Raw genomic sequence first — 25484 nt, forward strand, 5'->3', positions numbered from 1 at the left:
GTTTGCCTCACCTTCTACTTGGATCGGTGCTGGACTGACGGGGGTGAACAGGAAGGGATGGGTGGGGGCTTTCTGTGGGTCTTTTGGCGGCATATTTGGGTCATGTACCCACACTGTTCTGAGAAGATTTGTTTGAAATTTCTAGAAGTTGGGTATTAGATAAATTGAATTTAGTTTCTGAATTTGATACATGCAAAATGTTGGAGAAAATCTCCAACTCATGTAATTCACAACACCCCAAAAAAGGTATTGCATATTGCAGCTTGGTGACATTCATGTTCTTAATGATGGGGTGAATGGAGGTGGTGATTGGAGGGCCCAAAACTGGGCTCAAAAAATATACGGCAGGATTATAGTATAAACTCTGCAAGCATACTGTATGTACTGTGTATACTCTGTCTACTGGCTTCAACTATAATGGAGTACTAGATTAATAGTTTTGTCTACAAAACGTCAGATCACGTTTTCCAGAGAGGTGACATCTTCAAATTGCTTGATTTCTTTTTCTTGAAACAGTCTGCCAGATAGATAATTGTAAATGTAAATATTTGATTCCTTGATTGTCAAACTGATTATTAAATTGACTAATCAATTAATCAAATATTTCCCCACTTGTGTCCGTAAAAGGTATTCACCTCTCTGACTTTTTCTTGGTTTACAACTTTGGATCTCAGTGGATTAATTAGTCTTCTCTGCAGCTGATCATTAGAGAAAGTCTCTTAAATGTCAAAGTAAAAACAAATCTGTTTCATTAAAGTTTAATTAATGTGCTGTGATTCACATTTGTTAAACCCTAGCAGATGAAAAAGTCACAGTTGGGGGGGATGGATACCTTTTATGTCCACTGTGTGTGTGTGCGCTCGCGCGTGTTGTTTTTAGTCATATGTGTGTCCGATATGTAGTCCGCACTCTGGACTTCTTGTATTTCCCTTTTTTAGATATTTTACTTGAGCATTTTGCTTTGGTTTAAAGGACAAGATGCACGACATGAGTGTTAGTGGTTGGTGTAGATTTTTGCTAGCATGGGAAACATTGTGTCCTTACTTATTCCTGTCTCTCCATGTGAATCTCATCAAAAAAAATCAAGGCAATGTTAATGTTGAACCTAATGAGGAGACAGACAGCCGAGCTGGCTTTGTTCTGCTTAGATAGGACTGTTCTGTGAAATACACCATCAGAAATGCAAAGGGGGTTTATTTGTTTACTATCTGTCCAGGCAAACAGGTGGTGCGAAATATTCATACTGCATCTTAAAAAAATCACTATGGGGGCTTAATAAAGCAGGAATGGCAGTTTGATTGATCTGACTGGTGTTTTAAGTGACCCAGTGTACACAAGATTATCCAGCATCGACAGATAATGAGAAACGTTGAAAGGAAGAACAATAAGACCAAAAGCTGCAGAGGCAGTTACAGGGGGTTATACAAGCTCCATTATGACTGGCATCAATGTTAAAGCTGTAATCGTAGCGCACTGCGAATGTTAGGACGTTGAATCTCTCAATGTAGATTCCCCTGCATTCAAGTTTGCACAGAATTCACCCACACAAAGTAGGCCAAAAGGTTACAAATGTCCACAAATTCAGCTCGGCTGCAATTAGCTGATTGCATTTTCCTGAATAAGGTCATCAGTTAAAACGCTTCTTTGACTGCTTGATGTATTTTTTTTCCTTTCCCAACGCAAGTTCCCCTTTGCATTCTGGTGCGTTGGGTGGATCTGCTCAGCGGGAACTCGTGAACAATACCGTGCTGTTCATTCACGGCCATCTCTCTGAGCAATGCAAAGAGGGGACTCATTAAGGAGCTGTGCAGCCTTTAAGCCATCCACAGAGAGCTGTTTAAGGTTTGCACCTGCTCTACTGCTTGCTACATTTTTAATGAGGAAAAACTGCTACATCTTTCTCAGGTAAATGGCTCCTCAGCTCTTTTAGCTGTTAAGATTATCACAGAGCGAGTAAAAAATATGAGTCATCGTTAGCCTTATTGGTGTGTGCAAATTAATTTGATTAATACAAAATTTGATTACAGTGAGTGGTTCCTTACATTTTACCCAAGTCTCTCAGTGTGCCTTAATCTACCTCAGTATTTATGAAGGAATATGAAGAAAGAGAAAATAACTGCAATATTGTATTCACTTTACATGTAGGCCTATAAGCTTGTGGACTGCAACTGAGAATTATTTACAATATCGATTAATCTAGTGATTTTTATAATAAAAATGTCAAAAAATAATAAACAAGTCTACAGCCATGCTGTCAGCTCTGTGAAGCTTTACTTAGAGAACACTGCTTTCAGCTAAATGCTAACGTCAGCATGCTCACAGGGACAATGCTAACATGCTGATGTGATACCTGATAGCAGGTATAATGTTTACTATGTTCCATAGATGTGTATATATCTATGACTATGTTCACCATCTTAGTTTAGCGTGTTATCATGCCAATATTAACTAATTAGCACTTGACACAAAGTACAGCTGAGGCTGATGGGAAAGTCCTTAGTTTTGCAGGTATTTGGTCATAAACCAAAATATTCGACAATTTTATTTTATTTATGATGATAGCACCAGAAAAAAATCTTAAGGGATCATCAAAAGTTATTACAATTCTTTCAGGGACATGAATGTCTGTACCATGTTTCATCGCAATCCATCCAGTAGTTGGCAAGACATTTGCCGTTGTAAGCATGTTAGCATGCTGACGTTAGCATTTAGCTAATAGCACTGTTGTGCATAAGTACTATTAGTCATGTTTCAATTATATAATGTCAAATAATAATGATCAACAGATCCTAGACACTAAGATGACACCTTTAGATTGCATGTTTTGTCCAAAAATCAGCAAATCCTAAGCTAATTATTGAAATTCTTAACTATTAATTTTCTGTTGATTGAGTTATCATTTAAACACACTTTAGCCAGTGACATATAAGCACTTTATATGGCAACACATACAGGACAGCAAGCAGGTTGGAAGAACTAATTGAGCTCTAACAGGCAACCTGATGCTTCACCCAACTATGGATCAGAGTCATTATTTATCCATGCTGCTGTGACTGAGATGATGGCGATGGTGGCGATGATGGCGATGGCTCGGTCACTGATCCTACATCAACACAGCTCCTCTGTGAGAGCTCTTAGAAAATGAAAGACCATGCATGGGTTCACTCTGTTTTTCTGCGGAACATGATTCGGTTGCGTCCTAAGTGACACTGAGCTCCGTTACTTAGCTCAAAGACACGCTGCCAGCTGTGGGTTTTTCTGCTCCTGTCATCAAGCTCAGCCATTTATTAGCCTCCCACAGGATTTATGCTCCTGCACTAACAGCCAGTGTAATTACGGATATGAAAAAAAAATAGCTAATTAGAGCAAGAAGACAGAATGCAATTGTAGAAAATATGATAATGAGGCTTTTTCAATTAAAAGTGAATAGCAATGCAGGGGTTGAAAATAAAGACGAGAGAAACCATAACAGTTAAATTGGCTAATAGTTATCTGTATTTCCTCTGAAGATCAGCCTATCAAGTCAACTATCTGTGGAAATCTGCTCGTTGCACACTAATGAGATCAAAATGGCAGAAGTGGTGGAAAGAGACGCTTTCTTGTCCTCATTTCATTACCATGCATGTCTTTTACTGGAGGTGAATGTTGTGGGGGGGTTGTTGCTGCAAGTGTTTGGACTGCACAGATACGATTCACAGTAGAAACGAAAGAAAAGAGATCCTGTTGGCTTCCCAACACAAGCGTGGGAGATTCCTAATTGAGTGGAGAGGATGTTTTGTGTTGTTGCTCCTGTGGAAAAGCTCTGCTCGCCGGAAAGCAGTTCATGCTTTGCAAAAACGCGAAAGAAACACGGAGAGAAGCTCAGGAAAGCTTTTTCATAGGAATGTTCCACAGCACACAGCTTGTCCAAATACACAAAATCCCTTTTCTTTTTCTATGGCTGAGCACAAGGAAGCTACTTGCTGTGATAGGACAGTACACATAGATTAATGTGTTTTAAAATAGAGCATAGCGGCACCTACTACACCACCGGCATTGACGGCCTGAATTCTATCATTTTTCTAGCCGTTAACTTCTCTGTGAGTTGCTAAAATGTCGGGCTGAATAATTAGCTGTTCCAAGGTTCTTCTTCTGGCTCTATTGTTCATGCATTATTTATAGTGGCATCTGTCTGAGAGTTGTCTCTGTACTGGTGAAGCTCCTCTATGCTTTGCTGCAGCCAGAGCGATAAATGCTACCACACTGCTTCTGTGTCTTTCTTCATTCATGGCTGTAATGATGGCACACCCAATACTCAATCAATGAGCCAGCTTTTTAGCAAACACAGAACTATATCATCGATTATAAAGTGTCGATAATTAAGAACTGATACAGCATTTGGTTTTTATAGTTTACTGGATCGCCTTTTGTGTCTTTTAATGTGGTTGCTAGGCTTTTTGGGGTCCATGAATACACAATTACACAAGAAACAAACTTGCTGCCAAAAAATCTTAACATTAAGAATTGCTAATTATTACTAGACATGGTGCCGCTAGAGGAAAAGTAAGGGAATCCTCAAAGTTATCAGACTTCACCCTCTGGAAAAAATGAATGTCTGTACCAAATTTCACAGCAATCCATCAAACAGATGTTGAGATATTTCAGTCTGGACCAAAACGACCGACCCTTGAATCACTCTGCTGCTAGCCTGGCTAAAAAACAGAAAGAGGACTATAAAACGCAGAAAAAAATGTAAGGAAAAGGCCCAAAAAGATAATAACAAAGTTGAATGTTCATAATGAAAGACATTATGTTTTACATTTGTAAAATATGTGATGTGATCTGGTAACAGGCTCCAGTCTGAAAAGGCTCTGTATGCTATTCAGATCATTTTAGGTTTTTGATGAGATAATCAGCCCTTCTTCGCATTCTTTGTAAGATTTAGATTCACTAAAACTGGCTGAGGCTCTTCTTAGAAATGTACTGTATTTCACAGGTTTTTAAAATAAAATGATAAAGACAAAAATGATAAGAAACCCACCTGTATTTAATATCACCTGGAAATTCATCTGCCCCTTGACAATGACATCCCTATCTGTTTATCTGCAATGACCTTTGTTATCGCTCACAGACACGAGGCAGAAACCTCAGTTTACCCTTCACTGGGTAAACAAGCTTCACCAGCTGAAATCACTCTCTGTTATTTGAGTGGAAATTATTAAACCTGACGAAAACAAACCCTGCAAACATAACTGTGCATGTATTAGCCAGGTGGAAATATATTTAGGCTGCATAAAAGTGCTGCCCTGAATATATTCAGGTCTGCCTCAGGCGTTTTTATGTTTTTGATAAATGTGTGTTTGGGGCCACCATTATAAGTTGTCTGGGACCGAGCTGCACTAAAGACATTGTCTGAGTAAACACAGCCATATCGCTTATGTTCAGTAACAATAGGTGTAATAATGCAAGGTGCTCAGGTTCAACCTGGCATTGATAGATTATTTGCTTTAGGCTACAAATCACTCATTGTTAAAACAGCAGGGCAAGTACTGTACAATTATAGTGCGTTCCATTTACCTCAGAACTCGGAAGCCCAAGCTGGGAATGACGCCACACCCGAGTTGAATGCGTTCCATTTACAAGTTGGATTTTCATTATTTTCATTGCCAGGTTAGCCATTGTTAGCAATGCCAGTTTATAACAACGCATTACGCTGTTTTTGTGCATAGAAACAGCGTAACAACATGTCCACATTTAGTGAGACACAAATACGACAGAAGTGCTTATAAATGTATGTTGCTACAGCTTTCACAACTGTTGATGCACGGAGCAGCCATGTTGGATTGTAGCTCGGGGTACTTGGTGGTTGCCCGAGTTCGGAGCTCAGAAATCTGAGGTCAGGTTTCCGACTTTGACCTAAAAAGGCTAAAATCTGAGTTCCGAGTACAAATGGAACACACTATTAGGCCAGGCAGCTTCAAACACTTTGAGGACATGCTCTTGCCTGGGGAGAATCAGCCTATTTTACTGTCTTCTGATGTTTGATTTTAATGTTGGACAAGACGGACGCTTGTTTGTCTTTGGCTTGACTGTCCCAGAGCTGCGTGTGAAGGAGCAGCGAGAGCTGAGCCTCCTCACTGTATTAACTGACAGCAAGAGGGAGGTGTCAAGGACAGGCTTGGAAGGGACAGTGATCCGGTCTATGTTCAAGCTGTATTTAGTATGTGTGGCATGTGGTGGATATATTTGTTTGCATGTGAGCGTGGGAGAGAGACAGAGACTGTTAATTTGTTGAGTTGGCAGGGTAATGGATACACACTCCAAAGTCATATTGAAATGACCTTAATCAAGCAAATCGTATAGCAGGCATAGGGCGCAGAGCTAAAGCACTAATAGCTTTTTTCTCAGTTGAAAGAGCTCGACAGAATCTCATTTATGCGTGATGTAGTCCTTCCTAAAGCCATAATGTGACATCTCAATGAGGCTCCCTGTTGTACTGTAATATTCCGCTGCCACTGCGGGAGATAAGCATTATCAGCAGCCACAACAACCCAATTTGTTCTCATTGCCATGGCAGAGAGAGGGAATTAAATGTAATCAGTCAGCTAGCATATTTAACTTAGCTACCCCTGTGAGCTGTCTCATGCAGATCCCTGCAGCATTTCAACTGGGATGGTTATCATCATTATCTTCTCTAAACCATGCTGCTGGTCTCTAAACTCATGCATCTGATAGTTGTAAAAGAGCTCTGCAGCTCTAGTGGACTTCTCATTGGAGTCTAATTAATTCAAACAGCAAACACAGTAAGTATTGCAGGCACAGATAGATGGTGGTAAAATGATATTGTAATCAGAATTTTGGGAGATTTGCTGAACACACATGCTGACAGTGCACTACAGCATGCTCAATTGGATACCAAGCTGCTCAGTACAACAAAAATCTTTACACAGGTCTTAATGCCAACCTTCCTACTGTCCGGGGCACTTAGCCCCAAACTTATTAGTTTCTACTGAAGATATGCATCTTTAAAAACAAGTTACACATTTATAGTCTTATCTTTTAAAGAAGGCTCGGTAATAGTTTATAGCAAATGGACAGGAGTGAACACAGCATTTCTTGGGGACTATTTTCAGTGGTAGATTAATCCACATTTGGTGCCCTAGTGAGGATTTTACAACAGAAGAACAGTGTGTTTTGGGTTTTCTTCCAGACCTTTGAATCGCCTTTCACATCTTTGATTTGTTCAGTCGTTTAAAGTATATTTTAAACCTACTGACACTAACAACTGACCAATCAGAGCTTTGTAGACGAGATTAAGCATGCGGATGCTATCATGCTGCATAGCTAGCTAGCCACATTGCTACATCCACAAAAAAAAAAAAAAATAGCAACAGAAAAGATGTCCTCAAGTGTTGATGAGATCGACACAGCTGTGGAAGTTGGTTTCAGAAATAACAACCTTTAAAGTGGTATATTTTCAACTAGTGACAGGAACACATTGAAAACTTTGAAAATTATGCATTTGTCCAGATGAAAGAATAGTGTGCGTCGACTACTGATAAAAAATAATAAGGATAATAGCAAGTCAAGATACAAAATTAGATACAAAAATATTTTACAATATCCAATAGATGACATACAAAAAACAGGTATAAACAATGACAGTAAAATGCTAAAAAGTGTGAAATCACTGTCACAATACTTTGTTTGGCTTGTTCTTTCTTGCTGTTTTTACATAGTTTACCATTGATTCAAATTAAGATTTTTAAAAAGAAGTAGACTAGAATCTGTTCTTGAAATGTCTGTTTATTAACTTAAATTTTCCAAATCAATCACAACGCTGTGATAACCAATTCATGAAGCTAGCTTATATTTTAAGTAGTAAAACCTGCAAGGCTTGTTTATCTCAAAGGAAACAAAGTCAGCTTTTTAGTCTATTGGAGTGGAATTTGTTTTCAAAGCCTCCACTACATTCAATATTGATTTAAGTTTCCAGCATTAGATAAGTATTACAACACCAAACAAGATTTAAGGTCATTCATTTATTAATGTATGCTGATAACTTTTTGTTTTTGCAGATCAATACTGATGAGTCTAGTTACTAAAAAGTGAAAATAACAGTGTTATCAGGTATTTTTGTTTCTGCGGAGCCACATGCTTCAGCTTGTCTTAATATGGGTTTTTCAGCTAATATTGTATGCAGAAGCAGCATGGCTCAGCACAGTAAAGACGGCCCTGCATAAGCTGTGAGCTCCCTGGGGCATCTGTGTGGAGCTCAACCTGAAGGCTCGCCTTCTCTCTTTCTGCTTCTTTGTTTTGCAAATGGGGGGTAGGGAGCGATAAGATGCTGCAGAGACTCAGCTGTTCCAGGGTTCTGCTTGGCTCAGCAGTGGGGTTCAACAGAATCCATTTTTCTGCATCCGCGCCATCCTCCTCCTCTCCAATTACTGCATCTCTCAGAGCATGCAATGCCTTGATACAACTGTGCCTGTGGAGTTTGCTACAGAAAAGCGAGCCCGGCTGGCCACTGTTTGATGTGTCACTTCATCAGTGATTTGGAGACCACAGCTAATGGCCTCCTTAGAAAGGAAAAGGTTCATTTCTGTGATGCAACTTCTCGAAATGTGGTCTTATTAGCCGAAGGCAGCAGCTCAGAAAAGAAGCCTCTCATTCTGAGGTTTTAATGTTTTCAGACTTGTTTCAGGTTGAAAAGAGACTCTTATGCTAAACACACCTAAACAAGCTTGTGACTTGATTAAAAAAAAAAAAGCGCCATTGCCAGTTGGTTAAATCATCTGCATTCTTAAGCAAGAGCCAAACTCACCAGTCAGCCTAATTATTTCTGCATTTAAGCGCTGTGCAAATGTTTCAGATGGATGCACGCTTGACAGTTGGCTACTTTGTGGCTCGGGCAGAGAGACGTGCCCTTCAGTGTGCAGAGATGGCTGCAGAACGTGCTCCGTACTGTACTGCATTGCAGGAAGGCGTCTTACCTTGTGAAACAACATGTGTCCTTCGCCAGGCAGGCCCCCGAGCACTCCTGCTCGGATGATCAATTTGATCCAGCTCTGTGCTGCTGGGCTGCGACTTAATCCCATAATGCTCCAGTATTTTGTTGCAATCGAGACACCCCCAATTTTTCTCCGTGGGTTTCTTATTTTTATTAAAGTGAGATGAAAAATCTCATGCTTCTGTCATATACACAGCATGTAATCACCTTAAACAGTCTGTGATACAGAAATTGATCATGTAATCGTCTGTCAGAGCGAATATGGTGTAGATATCTCAGACCTGTCACAGTTCAATAAGAGTAAACCGAGAAGTTACATGTGCAGGAACCACATGTGTTGGTATGTGGAATCAATGTGAAAGTATGTCTTTAATTTATGGCTCACGTTCAACTGAAAACAAAATTTTTTGCCAATCTCAAGCCAGTGGGTTCAGGCCAAAAGACACACAGCGTCATTTTGGAACACTCTAATGTATTTGTAAGTGGTTCAATCTGTGGTGGGTCTGCACCATTAGTGTCTCTCCCATTTCTCCGCCGTTTTCAAAGACGGCGGGGTACAAACAGAGCGAGACATTACCTCCGCCACTCAGGCCCCAGCATGCTGAAGCGGGGCGCTATAATGACATGGCAAAGGCGAGATGCACTCCCGCTGCTCCATGGTAACTACAGAGACACGGAGGGTGGAATGTAGATTCAAGACAGCCTCTGCCTGTGTGCCCTTTAGCAGCGATTTATAGTAGGCAGGGAGATGTAGCTAATTCAGCAACATTAATCAGGCAAAGCACATTACTGTGCAAATGACCGGCTGGGGGAATGATGAGCTGACAATGTCCTGCCAGTCAGAGAGGCAGACACACCTCAGTGATCTGATAGGATGACACAGCCCGGGCCCAGAGCGGAGCAATCAGCTGAGGAAAGCCTCTCGCAGGTCTCCGTTCATTACAGACATGACCCGGATCACCAGTCCATCCATCAGCCTGTGTTTATCCAGTCACTGCCAGAGTAAATTACTTCATGAAGCTAGATAAATGACAACTGGAGGAAATGCAAAATGTCCGGATCATCATTTAACCTCTAACTCATATCCTGCTGCTTAAGTGATGTCTTCACTGCAAATATTGTCCTGGGAATATCAAAAAGGAATATTGCGGGGGATGAACCATGCATGTTATTGCTCTGAGAGACTGGTTTCATCTTTAAAGAGAAGCTTCCAAACTAAAACTTTTTGAAATGTGAGGTAGAGTTCAGCAATCTGGGTTTTTTAAGATGGTACCAACACTTTGCTGCTGTTGAGACTGTTTAGAAATCTGCCGCTAGATCCAAATCAAGGTCAAAATAAATATGGTTATACATGCTGATTGGCTGGTGACAGCCATGGTTTTTAGACAATACATGAAGCTAAAGCCAGCAGCCGGCAAAGGTCACAAAATCCACCTACCAGCACCTCTAAAGTTCACTAATGAACATATTATAACTTGTTTGTTTATTCTGTACAAAAACCAAAGTGTAAACACTGCAATTTGCATTTGGATAGAGCTAGGCTAGCTGTTTCGAGTCTTTGTGCTAAGCTAACCAGCTGCTGCCTGTGGCTTTATATTTACCGTACAAACTCATTGAAAACATATTTTCTGAAATGTCGAACTTTTCCTTTAAGGCAGGATAAGAGGCTGTTTGAATTAGAGTGCGGATCGGGTCGCATATTTCTGTCCGAGCCCGGCCCTTGTCCGACAGAGCAGTAACCGAACCCGGCCCGAGCCTGACAGGCATTAAGATATTTATGCCCAAGCCGGACACAGTTAAAATCTCGTTTTTTTTCTCATAGTAATGACACATGTACGTTTGTTTGTGTAGAAAGCCCGCTTTTATTAAGCAACTGTAGGAAGGCATTCGGAAATGTCAACAGATGAGCGCATCAGCGCACACGGGGCAACAAGCGCACGTTAACACAGGCCCGCACCTATATAATAAGCTTTTCATTTTATTAATTGAAAATGTTCAATGCCTTATCGCGCTGATGTGACCGAGCCCGACCCGAACCCAAACATCATTTCTAAATATCTGTCCGAACCCAGCCCGGCGGGCTCGGTTCGGGTATCCATCCTCTAGTTGGAATACAGGATCCATGGATAAAGAATCAAACCACAAAAAATATGATATCTTTGAATTAGATTATCATCATATCAGCTGTAGATGAGACAACTGATCGTTATGTGTGTGTGTGTGTGTGTGTGTGTGTGTGTGTGTGTGTGTGTGTGTGTGTGTGTGTGTGTGTGTGTGTGTGTGTGTGTGTGTGTGTGTGTGTGTGTGTGTTAAGTGTCCTCTAGAAACCCAGAGTGTACAGGTCCTGTCACATTACAGGGACAGATGAGCTGCAGTGACGGAGCGAGCGGGCTCGCACGCACGTGATGGATCATTGCAGCAGGGCGAGGAGATGCAGATTCTCGCTGTGACATTTCTTTTTCTCTGTGAGCATTTCTCCGGCAAGCTGAAGGGAGGTTGTGCTCTGGCGGCTCTCAGCTCGAACACTCAGAGCACACAAGCTTCTCTTTGATATCTTTGCTTGTTTTATTTTTGTTTAGGCTACTTTGGAGATGTATACTCCCTCCATTGTTAGATTACTACTTAGTTTGCATTCTGCATCAAGCATGGAGGGCGTAGTTGACCTCTAACACTTAAGCAGTGGATAAACACGTGTAAACATTACAGATGGCTCAACACCACTTTTTCAGATATCAGTTACACAACAGTGTCTGCTTGTTTTCTTCTACTAAGATGTTTATCAGCCATAATCACATATTTGCTGTAACTAAGTATCTAAAAACGTGACACACATGTTTAAGATACTTAAATCCCGTAAGTGGAGGTTCATAACATGATTTAAATGTCTCAGAGCTCGTTAGCTTGGAGCGCCGAGATATTACACTCATGTTCGAGCTCCAAACATCAGTATTTTCCAAGGAATTGTTTCTTGGTTGCGTGGACAGACATAAGAGCATCTATTCAGAGAGGAAATTTCAGTCTTTGGCTTAGACTTGGGCTCAAGACAGACTCAAGTCTGAAAAATGACGACTTGTGACTCGACTTAAGACTTGCTTGCTGCAGAGGAGACTCGACTTGGTCGCCCATAAATATTGAAAAATTCTATATTGTGTGTAGTTTTTCTGTCATGAATAAGTAATAACATCATCAGGATGTCTCCATAAACAGGATCCACACTTTCAGTTGCAGCTGCTGTGATGCACATCTTACACCCAGCTCAGTATCTGAAGGAATTGTGTTTGTATTAGATGATTCCTCGCATCCCGACTTGCGTCTAGTGCAACGTTCAGTGCCTACGCAGGGAGTGAGGTAGATAAGGTTAGGCTGTTGGATGAATGTGTAACCAGACATGCTTGCACCCATCACAGACCTTTAATTAATGCTTGTATTTTTCACCTTGACCAAGTGTTTTAGTTGCCTAACCCTGACCATACCTTAACTATGATTTATTTTCCATAACCGGAATCTTTTCCTAACCTTAGCCATACAGAGATCGTAAAAGGCTCAATTGTTTTTTAAACATTGCAATCTAGTGTAATCCAGGGTTTTGTCACTGACTAGGCCACCTTGACATCCCTGATTTTTGTGTTTTAATTGTTTTTCTGCTATTCTATCTAGTGTTTTTGCTAGTATCACAACAATACTGAGTATTTAGATGGCGCATCACTCTCCAGCTCACATACACCTACAGCAGAGCAATTTCCTTGCACAACACGACACAGACATGAAGTTAAATGGTTTAAGAGTCAGCTTTCCCCTGTGGCTGTCATGCAGAGCTGGGATGTGAACATTTTGGTGTCAGTGCTAAGGATGGGTGTGTGTGCATGTGTGTTGCAGTGGGTGACGTTGGGGTCGGGTGGTTCAGGGTTATCGGTGGTATTTGTGTCACCAGCAGATGGAGCTCGGTCGAGGTGAGATAGACGTTAACTCGGAAGAGCGCAGTCAGGCTTGGAGCCAAACGCTGTCAGCCTAATTCCAGCGAGCGGTCCAGGAGGAGCAGTCGCAGCATCTGGATAGTCAAGCTCCATTAGCCTCCCTGCTCTGTTTTACACCGGCTGCCATACAGCCTTGTTGACAAATGGCAGAAGAGGTGGTGTGTGTGATATTAATCACATAACTCAGGGGACCTCCACCATGAATATCATACCCCCTTGCTCCTTGATCTTTCCCCTCGTCCCTCCCTCTTGTCTGGGCTCGCTGTGAACGGTATAGCAGCAGCCTAGCTGGGATTCAGTGAGACGGCATTAGCTCTCAACCTTGGTGAAGGACTAAATGCAGCCTCAGCTTGGTGTCCTTGCTGTCACACTGCTGCTGGGAGAAGATAAGCACTCCAGCCTTTAGGACATTCAGTAGGACTCCCACCGGCCCCTTGCAGCTCTGAGAGCTGGGTAATTGCAGAAGTACTGCGAATAATTAAAAAAGTAATCGTTGCATCTGACACGTGACATGCTATAGTGGTATCTTTGATAATGAGGGCTGTCGTTTTGTGGGATTTTTTTTTTTATACTCCACTACATTTTTTCCAGTATTTGCAAAAGCCGATTCTGCAGCTGATTTAATGGCTTAGCAATTATTTTGGCTTTCTTTATACTGCGGTGTCACCATGAAAGTTCACTGTTACAGCTTTAACCTTTAAAATGCCATGTAAAAAGATGCAGATCCCAAAAAGAAGAAGTCATTTGATTTTGCTGGGGAGGTGTTTACATTTCATATGACATATTACAAGTTCCTTTTTCTTCTTCTCCTGTCACAGAAATCCAGCAGATTTTGAAGATAAACAGTGATATTGCCTCTCGTATATGTGGCACCTGGACATTTTCACTGTTACAGAGAAAATATTTACCTCTAAGAAACATTCTCCGAGGTGAAATCTTCAGTCTTGCTGCGGCTCGGTGATGAATTCTTGCTTTAGCCTTTTAAAGCCATTCGCTGGCTTTTTGGCTTGTCCTTGTGAGGCCTGTAAATTGATCATACTGATTTATTAAGTAGACAGCTGGCTGTGTGTGTGTGTGTGTGTGTGTGTGTGTGTGTGTGTGTGTGTGTGGTGTGTATAAGAATTAGGTTTATTTACTGGGTTGAGTTGCTGAAATAAACCATGCAGTGCTATATTTCTCTCAAACACACCGAAGCATTGAATGATGAAACACACGGGGAGGCTGCGGTGGGTATTGATGTGTAATGCCCTTGGACCGAAGCCAAGACGGTGAAATGGAATGAAAGGAAAGCAGTCACTCCCCTGTTAACTCAAGGTTATACTTTACAGGAGCTATATCTGTCTGTGTTGTCAATGGTACGCTTAGTAAATGCACCCTGTGTCTGCTGCAACCATAAAAAAAACATCTAAATCACATCTACCTGTTGACTTTGAAGATTGACAAAAATTTGCCTGTATTTTTTCCAAGGCCGATGCTGTATGTCAAGGCTTATCCACAACTGTCTGAGCTGGCAGGAGGCTGGAGTTTGGCAGCTTGTAAACACAGCCACAGAATGAGCCCTTAGCGTTTGGTACCACTGCCAGATCATAGAAGTCGCAGTGGATCATCCTTGTTAATAGGCGCTCATAATCCGCTGTGAATGTCTTATGCTGTCCCCCGAGAGGAGCGAGACTAAGGCATGTATTTGCAATCAGCGTGCATTAGGGGCTGACAGTTTAACTGCTGCCATAACTGTAATAAACTAACCCACTGTTTGCACGCTGAATGGAAGCTAAATGAAAACTGTGAAGTGTTTTGTTTTTATCTCTAACAATGGCTCTCTCTTTCTTTCTCCCCCACTGACTCTTGTCATTGCCACAGGAAGTTGAGGTTAGTGTCTCTTTTGTCTATCTCCCTTTTGACGTCTCTTTTTGGCTGTACTGTAAGGTGTTACCTGCCTTTTGACTAAGAGCTCATTTTGGCTAAAGCATCAAAATACATATAATATGTCATTGTCTAGAGATGTGTATTTGACTACAACTCAAAGGTGAAAAGCATTGTAATATAAAGACAAAGGACATTAGAAACAATTACACGTAAAACATAAATAACATCAAACGCAAACAACAAGCTTTATAGAAAATAAGTTGAAGTACATAAAAACTAAAAGAATATTGTTCATCAATGAAAATGCATTTTTCTTTTTAGACTCACAGCGATCAATTCACGTTTATAAAAACACAAAAACTATCCCCTTTACTCCTCACCCTGTGAACAGTATTTGCACATTGCCTTCGGCTATACTTGTTCAGCTTGACTTGAGAGCTCAGGCTTGGTGTCCCCGGAGCAGAATAAGACCGAGCTAAACTGAACAGACCTGATCCTCAGGGTCCTCTCTGGGCCTTGTGCCGAGTAGTAACCGCTTTATAGTTGATCCTCTCTGTCCTGACACAGAGAGAAATGGGTCAGAATGGATACAGCAGGGGGATGCTGAATTTGTGTTATTTAGGGATGCACCGAATATTCGGCCACCGAATATTTTCGGTCGAAAATGGCCCAAAAGGGCATTTTCGGTTTTCGAAATACTTTTATCACCGAAACAATACGGCCGAAAATGTTGTGATGACGCAAACAGAAACCGCGACCTGCACGTGTGTCAGTACCCGTTCCACCTGCAAAGCGTCTCCCAAGCCAACATGGCATCATGACTTTGCGTAAATATATACGCCACTTTCATAAAGCCAAATGGCGTGTTATTTTACGCCATTTTCAGCTATCCACGTATGAGCTGGAAACAGCTGATGTAAACAAACCCACCACGTGGCCTCGCCACGTTGCGCGTTATCGCGAGAACGTGACGTACTATCGCGAGAACAACGTCACACGCCTGGCAAGAAAAAAAAATGGTTGAGTTTAGGAAAAGAACACAGGGAAAGGCTTTAGTAACAAAACAGTGACAAAAACACGGAAAATAACGACTAAAACACGATTAAGACAACAACAAATGGTTGGGTTTAGGAAAGATTATTTTTTTTAAAGATATTAAAAACAAAAAATTAAAAACAAAAAACGACAAAAAAAGGCCGAAAAATCACCACACGCGAGGCATGAACCCGGCTCTCCCAGGTGAAAATCCTGTGTTTTACCCATCCCCCCCCCCAACCTACCTCCTTTATACCACTCGCTAAGGCAGAAATGGACTCGCTATATAGGCCAATGGCGGCCGATTTGCGTTGATATACACGCAAAAATGCATTTATGCGTCTTCATAACACGCAAAAACGGAATACAAATTGGCGTGTCATACATACGCCAATTCATGAGATCAGTCTGCCCAAGCAAAGCGGTTGAGACGGACCACGGAGTGAAAAAAATGAAAAGTACGCTCCAGTCTGTCAGCACACGTTTCACTGAGATCTATTCGGATCCTCTGCACTTCATCGCGACTGTACTTGATCCGGTTACACACTGCACGCGTCTCGCGAGCGTGGCGTTTCTGTTGCGTCTCAGCTGCGTGGATTTTTCTGTGTCCTACATACCAGAAGCGTGTTTGACGCGGCACTGCTCCTACTGCTAGGTACAGGGAGGGCTGATCTCGGGACATAGTGCTGACAGTTTTAAACCGATAAATGGGTAAGTGGGCTGTCTGAACAACTTTGTGTAGCTGTAAAGAGCCTACATAGCATCTGATGTTGGACCGTCACTCAGAACACACACTACGTTGTTATCGTAGCCTATCCTACCATTTATATATAGCCTACTGATTTGATTAAAGCAAGACAACGTCGGCAGTATTGACTGCAAAATATGTTACAGAATATTTCGTTCTTTATGACAGGTGCAATATTTGAATATCTTTTCTCTGAAATTTTGTATTACATTTATATCTACATTGATGTAAAAACCTAGACTTTCAAACATCAATATGTCATTTATTAATATGTATTTGTGTCTAAATGACATATAAACATATTTTCCTATTCTATTTTGCCTGGAAACGCTTCCAACACGCTCGCGTCTCGCGTGAAAAATAGGCGTCGGTTCTATTTCTAGCAGGCACGCGTCTCACGCCGGCAGTGTGTAAGCTCTAACCTGTTAACATGGGAGCCGAAATATAAACGGACACGCCACGCAGCTGACACGCTCGCGCGACGCTTCCAGTGTGTAACCGGCCTTATAAAGACCATTACTTGGATGCGGAAATAAAGCAGGGCGCACGAGAAATGATCCAGGCTGCAATGGATGCGGAGAACCCGCGTGGAGACGGAGACGGAGCAGCGCACGGAGCAGCGCCCAGCGCAGGAGGAGATCAGCGCGCAGAAAAAAAGACTCATCTCTCTGCACCAGATGAAGGGCATGCACCCTCGTTGTCTGATATGTTCAGTGAAATCCTGCAAGAAAGTGCCTCAAATAATAATAATAATAACAATAGGTAAGCTATTCTGTTCTTAGGCTACTATATACTGTATGTGACTATCATATTGTAGCCATATTTCTGCTAGATATTTTTTTAATTAAACTTTAATATTAATTTATACAATTGCAATGTCTTGATTTTAGTAAAGTTAGTACACAGTCATAGCCATAAATGCAATGGTACTAATAATTGGCATAATTTCGGTTTTCGGTCTTGGTTTCCTCTTTTTTCGGTTTTCGGTTTCGGCCAAGAATTTTCATTTCGGTGCATCCCTAGTATTATTGTTCCAGCACAACACAACTTAGTTAGGAAAATATTCCCTCTGCAACAGTACAGGAGGTAAGATAGTCCAAGTCTTTCTATGAGATATATTTAAGTCTTGCTATGTGCAGTTTACTTAATGTTAGAGGCTACATCTACAACAACAACAACAACAACAACCACAATAATTATAATACAACACTTAAAGTTTGACATTTTGGGAAAAATGCTTACTCGCTTTCTTTAAAATTAGATGAGAACATCGATACCACTCTCAGACATTAGAGTGGTATCAATCTTCTCATTTAACTCTAGACAAAAAAAGCACATTTCCCAAAAGGTTGAGCTATTCCCTTCTTGAGTTTATCTAAAAATATCCAAAATCCAAACTTTTGACAGTAACAGTATATTGCAATTATTACTGTCAACAATCAAATAAATGTAAGGCTTAAATGGATAAATAAAAAACTAAGAAAAAAACTAAACTTTGGACACTACAAGGATATTTAAAGAAAGACAGACAGACGGACAGATACCTTATTCATCCCCTTGGGATACAGATGTCTTTTTTAGAGTCATTTGTAATAAAGAAGACATAAGTCAGCTAGCCTGATCTCCTCAGGGCAAGGAACAGCCAGGAGGCTGCTCACTAGCTCATATGAAACCCATTCTGAAATGTAGCTGTGCATCACACCTAGCAGTGCACTTAAAGGTTAAAACTGGACAGAACAAGACTACTACTTTTTAGTGTGTTGTTCAAAACATAAATCTGAAACAAAGATAAGAGAAGCCTTTATTTATCCCCAAGAGGGGAAATTAGGTGTCAGCAGCACAATAAACTGAGCAGATAAAGGACACAGCAGCATAAAGAGAAAAAAGTAGAACTGCAACATATATCAAAAACAGATACAAGTATGTAAAAAAAATGAAATGTTTAGTTGATCAAAGAGAATTTGACTGGACATGTATGTTATTATCCTGACACCACTTAATGAAATTTAAGATTTTTTTGGAAAGTATAAATGAATGTCATCAGCAAAAGCACAACGTTTTACAGCGATAGCCATGAATGACATGCGCGAGTTGTAAATATAATCCTTTTTTTGACATTGAGTCATTATTTTGTGGCTGTGTAAGCACTTGGTTACTCTTCTGTTTCTATTTTAAGTATTTATTTTAACTTAGAAATATCGAAATACAGATAAATCCTGAAGGTTTTGCAATATGATAATTAACTTTTTAAAACCCATCTATTCAACATAAGAGCTGAATATATTTGAATTGCTAAAATCATACTCACATTGAAACTGTCATTCATGGTGTGTAGCAACATTTGTGTTAGCTTCCTCCATTATTTATGCTCTTCTGAATTCTCATTAAGAATGGGTTCAAGAGCATCTTTCCTCCATTGTGTTGCTTAACATGAATTATTTAATCCATTAATGCAAATATATTTTCTTTCCAGGATGACTACATCAAAAACATGGAGGAGAACATGGGCTCTGATGAAAGTAAGTCTGATTTTATCTGATTAGAAAAGATTTTTATGTACATGTCAGGATCGCTGTGTGGTTTCATTTCAAGTTACGTGTGTTTTCCACTTACAGCCTGAGTGTATGCTACTGTTCTATATGCAGAGACAGTGTGCAAGACTTTTAATATTTAAATGGCTTGACTTACAGCCAGTTCTGCTGCAAAGAAAAAAAACCTGCTTTATTTCAGATTCTACCAGCATAATCAATGCAAAGTGCTGTCCGCCTTTATACATCTGCTCCACATAATGAAATAGTGTGGCGCACAATATCGAAGTGCTGCCTTTTCTTAATTGCAGCAGTTGGCTGAGGTCATACACTGTGTGGTGAGCGCTGGTCTGGAGTGTCAGAGCTTGTGAAGGGTGAGAACACAGTTTTGATTCAGGAAAGGAGAGTCTGAGCCTTCAGACGGATCCATTAGTTTGAAAAGCCTGCTATAATTGCCTTTGTTGCTGAGGGCTCAACTCGGAACTCCCACCAGGCTCTCTTTACCTCCATTGGGTCTGTTTCAAGTTGGAAATAAATATCTTACCGTTAGAAAGTCAGCTGTGGAGGAGGGAGGACGACCATGTGAAAATTGTGAACATGGTTATTTCAGTCAAATGTTCTTTTGGTATTTAACAGAAATTAAAAATTATATTAAAAAAACACTGAGAGAGTGCAAACGTTTCATAATCTTCCAAATTGAGTCAAAAAAAATCATAGTATCGGGGCACCTGGATAGCTCACCTGCGGCCTTTTGCTGCATGTCATTCCCCCTCTCTCTCCCCTTTCACATATCCTGCTGTCCCGTATAATAAAGGCCTAAAATGGCAAAAATAAAATCGTAGTATTGAGCATTCAACAGTGTGTCTTTCCAGGGACAATATGCTGTAAACTGGTTGTAGTAGGTGTATAGCTCGCCAAAACCGCTGATGGTGTGAAACCTGCCTGCTGTGTCTTCACAAACTGAGGTTTGAAGCCCAGCTGTGCTACAAACTCAGAGATTACAGAGATCATTGAACTGCCACAAGAAGACGCTGTAACCGACGCTGCTTGGTTTACCTGAGGTCCTAGGAAATAATATTGAATAATATTTTTATATGACATTGGAACACATGACTACTTGTATGTGAAGGAGATTGCTTCTAGTGATAAACCCACAGATCATTATCACATAGATTCTCAGTTCCCCTAAACTCTGCGGAGCATTTTAGTGTCTTCCAGCTCATTGTTTTGCTATTGTGGCCCGCAATTTTTTTGTTTCCATTCACTCTCGCCACATTCATTAGCACCGTTTTCAGAAAAAATAACTCATGAGGAGGGAGTATTTTGTTGTATTATTCCACAATATGACTTAAAGAGTAATAATCAGTGATATTTTATAATCATAAACACAGGTAGCCTATAAATAAAAACTTGACTCATAATCCCTGTATAAAAACAAGATGTATTTTCCTAATTATTTCCCAAGAAACAAAAGAAAATAAAAAATTGAAAAATTTTAAAACCTACAAATTTGTCATTTCCGGTAGCCTAAATATATGGCTGCAGTTCACCTTAACATGTGCTTGTTTCAGCAACAACAATCATACGTTGTCTGAACTGCGGATTAAGCTAGTCAAATGCTAACTGTTCTGTGGTGGTAATGAAGTAGGAATCATTTCACAGCTCAGGTTAAAAAGATCCTATTCATACATGTTGTAGCCAATCAAGCAGGCCATTAGAGTTAGCAGTGTGTTCCTGTTGCGAGGTGAGTGTGGGAGGTCGGGTGTAGCGCCACACCCACACTGCCTCACTTGAAAGACATTGAAGTCTTGCCTCAAAGGAGAAAGATGTGAGAAGAATTAGCAGAAGACGTTATCCCAGTCATCTGTTCATACAACAGGGGGAATAACTAATGTAGTCTCAAGAAAACGCCTCGCTTGCTGTAGTGTGGGCGATGCTCATTTGAATACCATTGATTTCATCCCCGTCCCAACTCCCACTGGGACTAATTCTGCAGAGTTAATTGATCAAGGTCCTCTTCATTGTAAATTTAACAAGACAGCAGAAACTCCGACAAGGTGTACATGCAAGCTCTAGATAGAACAAAAGACCTAATGGGAGACCTCAGACACCTCCAGTGCGCTGATTGAGACGTCAGCTCGGCTCTGCAGAGTGTTTTAGGGCCATTTCAAAACAATAAGGTGCCTACTGCTCTGATTTTGCAAAAGAGCTGGCATATTAGTCTTTGACATCTTTTATTTTAGCCGATAAATCAAACTTCTCTTATACCTTGAGAAACATGTTGACTGTGACTTTGATTATGCTTCCATTCAACAACTTTAACAACAAAATTATTTAGACATTATGTGTTATAAAAAAAGAATTGGAGGTGTTGCATCCTCTCTAATTATAATGAAATAATTTCATAGCTCTATTGGAGTTACATAAAACATGCAAGCTGCTTTAACACAGCGACCACCAATTAAATCAAAGGGCATAAAAAAAGTCTTCAAAGATGATAGTAATTGTAAATCCAGTTGAAACTAATTTACCTTTTTATGCTTTTAGTATTCATCAATACTAAATCTTTTCAGTTTCAGACGGGTGCTACTTTTTCTTGGCAGGTCTTCAGCGGATTTTCTTTTTCTTTTTCTTTTTTATTCCAGTTCCACTAAAGTACTATTAAATGCACACTCTGACAATTTAAATGCAAAACAAATTGATGAAGGCCTTTGATGCAGGATCCTGTCCAACTGCAAGTTGTCATGCATAGAGGAGAACTCACAGACAGGTGAGGGAAAAAGCTGATCGGGGATGAGAAAGCAGCCATGTTATATTAGTTTTTTGATGCCGCCATAATAATAATAATAATCTCAGAGAGATTGCACAGAGGCGCAGTCCCATCACCTTTGTTGACATGATTACAGGCGGATTTAAGACCCATAATGGCCTTTAAAATCCAGGCCTTAAACTGAAATGTCAATGTAGCACAATGTAAACAACGAGCAGCAGAGCATGCAAGGTGGAAAATACACTTGATCTTTAATGCAAACTAAATCTTGTGTTTGGATTTCATTTTCAGTATGTAGGAGTTGAAGATTACTGTGTGAGGAACGTGTTTGGTCTTCAGATGTTGCTTGGAGGCAGACTTGATATCTTAAAACACTGAACATGGGAGCAATAAGAGAGCCGCACATCTAAAACACCAAGCTGTGTTTCTGTGGCAACATACAGTAAAGCAATTAACAAGTATATTTTAAAATGAGTTTTTAGGTTGTGGATGCACATCCAAGAGCCCTAACATATGCCTCTTTATAAAGTTCTCTGTATTTTGACTAAAACCCCCTGAACTGTGAGGCGTAGAAGCAAATTTCTTTTGATTCCTGGATTACTTAAAATGAATGTATCAGTAAAAGACACCACTGTTTAATTCAAAGCTGCTATAATCAACATTTTTATATTTACAAGGGACCAAATGACTGTAATGTAAATGTGAAAGGGGTCGCTCGTAGTGACAAACGGGGAACTATCACCCTTCAGCTCAAATGAGCGTTTTATCGTTTTTCAACTCATTTTTTTGATTCTCTGGCCCACAACTTGACTGTTTTGATTCACTCTCGCTAAAAAGGAAAGCTCTAAAAATCAACTGTACATTGCCACTCCCACAAAAAAACTCCTGTACGCTGCCTGCTCAGCACCAAACAGCCGACTAGCTGGTGAACATAGTGGAGCATGTAGCAGCTTAAAGAACCATATATTTTCCTCAAGAGTTGGTGGAGACCTATTCCTGCATTGCCATACCAATCTCGACAGCGCTGTGGAGTGAAAGAAACTCTGTTTGCATTTCTTTAAACCAATCACAATCGTCTTGGGCGCTGCTAAGCTTCGGATGCAGCAATGGTGGTTCTGCAAAATAGTCTCGGGAACTTGTTTTGGTGGAACATTTGCACGCCGCAAAAGAAAACGCCACATACAATATTAAATGAAGTTAACTGTTCACACAGTACAGTAACGTGAGCTATTTAAATATAGCTGGATACATGGTTAAACGTAATTTGCTCTTACCAGTGTATCGCTGTGTGTACTTCTTCCATAGCAATCCCCACTAATCGGTCCCAAAACTTCCCAGTTAGATAGTAAATGCTTTATACATATTCTTTGTAAATCTTTACAATCATTCACCGAAAGAACCAAGCAGGCCTGCCTTGTTGCACAAATCAAAATTTTCTTCAAAACTTTTTCACCGTGTAGCTTACTAGCTCGAAGTTTGTTGACTTTGAGAACTGCAACATACATGAGGGGAAGGTGAGGGACATCCGGCAATTGGCTCACGTGCCAGATGGCAATTATCCTGGAAATGTACTTCCGTTAATCCAGATTAGTGGAGACCAAAACTAGCTAAAGGCGAGTGAATATTAGAATTGCATTTACCAGGTGGACAGAAACACTACTCCATTTATGCTAATTGCTATTTGCTAATGTTGCTTCATGTGTTGATGTGCTTGCCATATCAACTTAAAAGTTGATAACTTATCAGTGTTAAGTTTACAGCTTTGTTCAGTTATTGTAAATTTTCGCAAAACCATCCACCCCTTATACAAATTTCATCTACTCTTCACTAAATATTAGCCTGAAAAAAAAGTTATTCTGCCTTTTCTATTCCAGTTTTTCTGTTGGTCATCAAATTCTTGAAGGCATGGCCGTTTGGACATAAATCACAAAAACTCTTGGATTTAGTGCAATTGAAACCACACGTAGATGACATGCAGATACAGTATCAACGATCCTGCAAAACTTGATGACATTTAATCTACAGGTGGATTTGCGGCAATTTAAGTAGCTATAAAATAATCCAAAATAATAATATTCCTAGAAAGGATATTCTCCAAAAATGAAGCAGAGCCATGCTATTCCTGGGCAGATATTAGATGTGCATATAATGTTTCGTCACTGAATGAGTATATTTTATCCAGATTTAGATCCACATCTTCTATTATTAAACTTACACATAAAGTAGATTGCAGAGCCTTGATACTGGTGTGTGTGCCCCCCGAGTGGTTCCTCATTTATACAGCGCACGACTCACTGCACAGTCTACAATAATAAAATGGCACAGAAGAAAGTGGTAATAGTTAAAGCTATATTACACCTCTAAAAAAAAAAAACATTCAGTTTTGTTCCCTGCCCCCATAAAGCTTTATGGTCCATGACTGGAACTGTTGTTATCAAAATGAAATGTTAAACCTTGTACTCTGATAGAAACCACCAACAAAATACACTGTGACAGTCTCTGTAAGATAAACCAGAAGAAAGCCTGAGGAAAAACCTGAGTGATGAGTTTTACTAAAGATAACTGAAGTCTTTGCTCTCTTTATTATAAATAAATAGTCAAAATGAGTTGTATGGTGACAGTTTGATGGGAATTTTGGGGAGGTTTTATGTCTAAAATCAAAAGAGAAATAGCGGTGATATAGTCTCGATATTGTTACTAGGGTTAACCTATGACAGAGCACAATACCTGTTGGAACAGATGAAGTGAATAAAAGTCAGTGGTCCCAAAACAATTTATATTGAATGACTTTGAAGTTTCATTCAGCTGTCTTTGTCTTTGAGCTTCTCTGCTGAGCCTACGTCTTGCATTTTTTATGAGATTCTAGATGAACGGATTTGTAATTCAATCCTAATACACGGCAAAAAACAATCCCTGTGCTATCTCTCATGCTGATTTCTTTTCTTATTGACTATTTACTAGTTGTTGCCACTGATATGGGTCAAACGTTTTAGGAGCTTCTAGCTCATTTCTGTTCTAACACAGCTGAAGTCCTGCTCCATAGCCCTTGTTTTATGAACATCAGTTGCTCATACAGCACAGGGTTTCTTAATATTTATGTGAAGATGAACAGATTTTTGTTGCTAATTTTGTACTGTACTTGCTAGTCATTTTTGGCACACAACCCTAGTATCATGTTTCAGCCTTTTAAAAAAACTAATACGTAACAAAATCTACATGCAATGACAAAAAACTGAAAAGATATACCTTCGCCAAAGCTAAACAGTCCTCTTTATTTGTTATTATTAATAATTACAAAACATTAACAAATGTTTAATTTGCATCCGTATCCAGATATGCATCAAAATGCACATACATGTTATAAACATGCCACATTTGTATTCATGCAAGTGCAGAACTTTAACAGAAAATTGTTAAAATAAACATATTAAAGCATCTTGCAATGTTTAAGAGTAACTGCACCCAGGCTTAGAATCTTGCTTGCCACGACATTGTGGTGACAATGTGCTTTTTTCCACACCAGTGATGTAGCGTGGCACTATCTGGTTATTTTTACCTGTTATTTAGCTGGTGG

The 25484-nt window shown here is 40.1% G+C and overlaps 1 protein-coding gene across 1 annotated transcript in view; it reads left to right on the top strand.

Moving 5' to 3' along the window:
• The window catches only part of LOC120550721 (testican-2-like), a 42339-nt gene that overhangs the window by 2397 nt on the left and 14458 nt on the right, over nucleotides 1–25484 (top strand). The window contains exons 2-3 of the mRNA XM_039787474.1: nucleotides 14824–14832; nucleotides 19086–19131. Of these exons, the coding sequence (XP_039643408.1) occupies nucleotides 14824–14832; nucleotides 19086–19131 (55 nt within the window). The remainder of the gene's footprint in view (nucleotides 1–14823; nucleotides 14833–19085; nucleotides 19132–25484) is intronic.

Source organism: Perca fluviatilis, chromosome 21 (assembly GCF_010015445.1).
Source record: "Perca fluviatilis chromosome 21, GENO_Pfluv_1.0, whole genome shotgun sequence".
NCBI classification, from domain to species: Eukaryota; Metazoa; Chordata; class Actinopteri; order Perciformes; family Percidae; genus Perca; species Perca fluviatilis.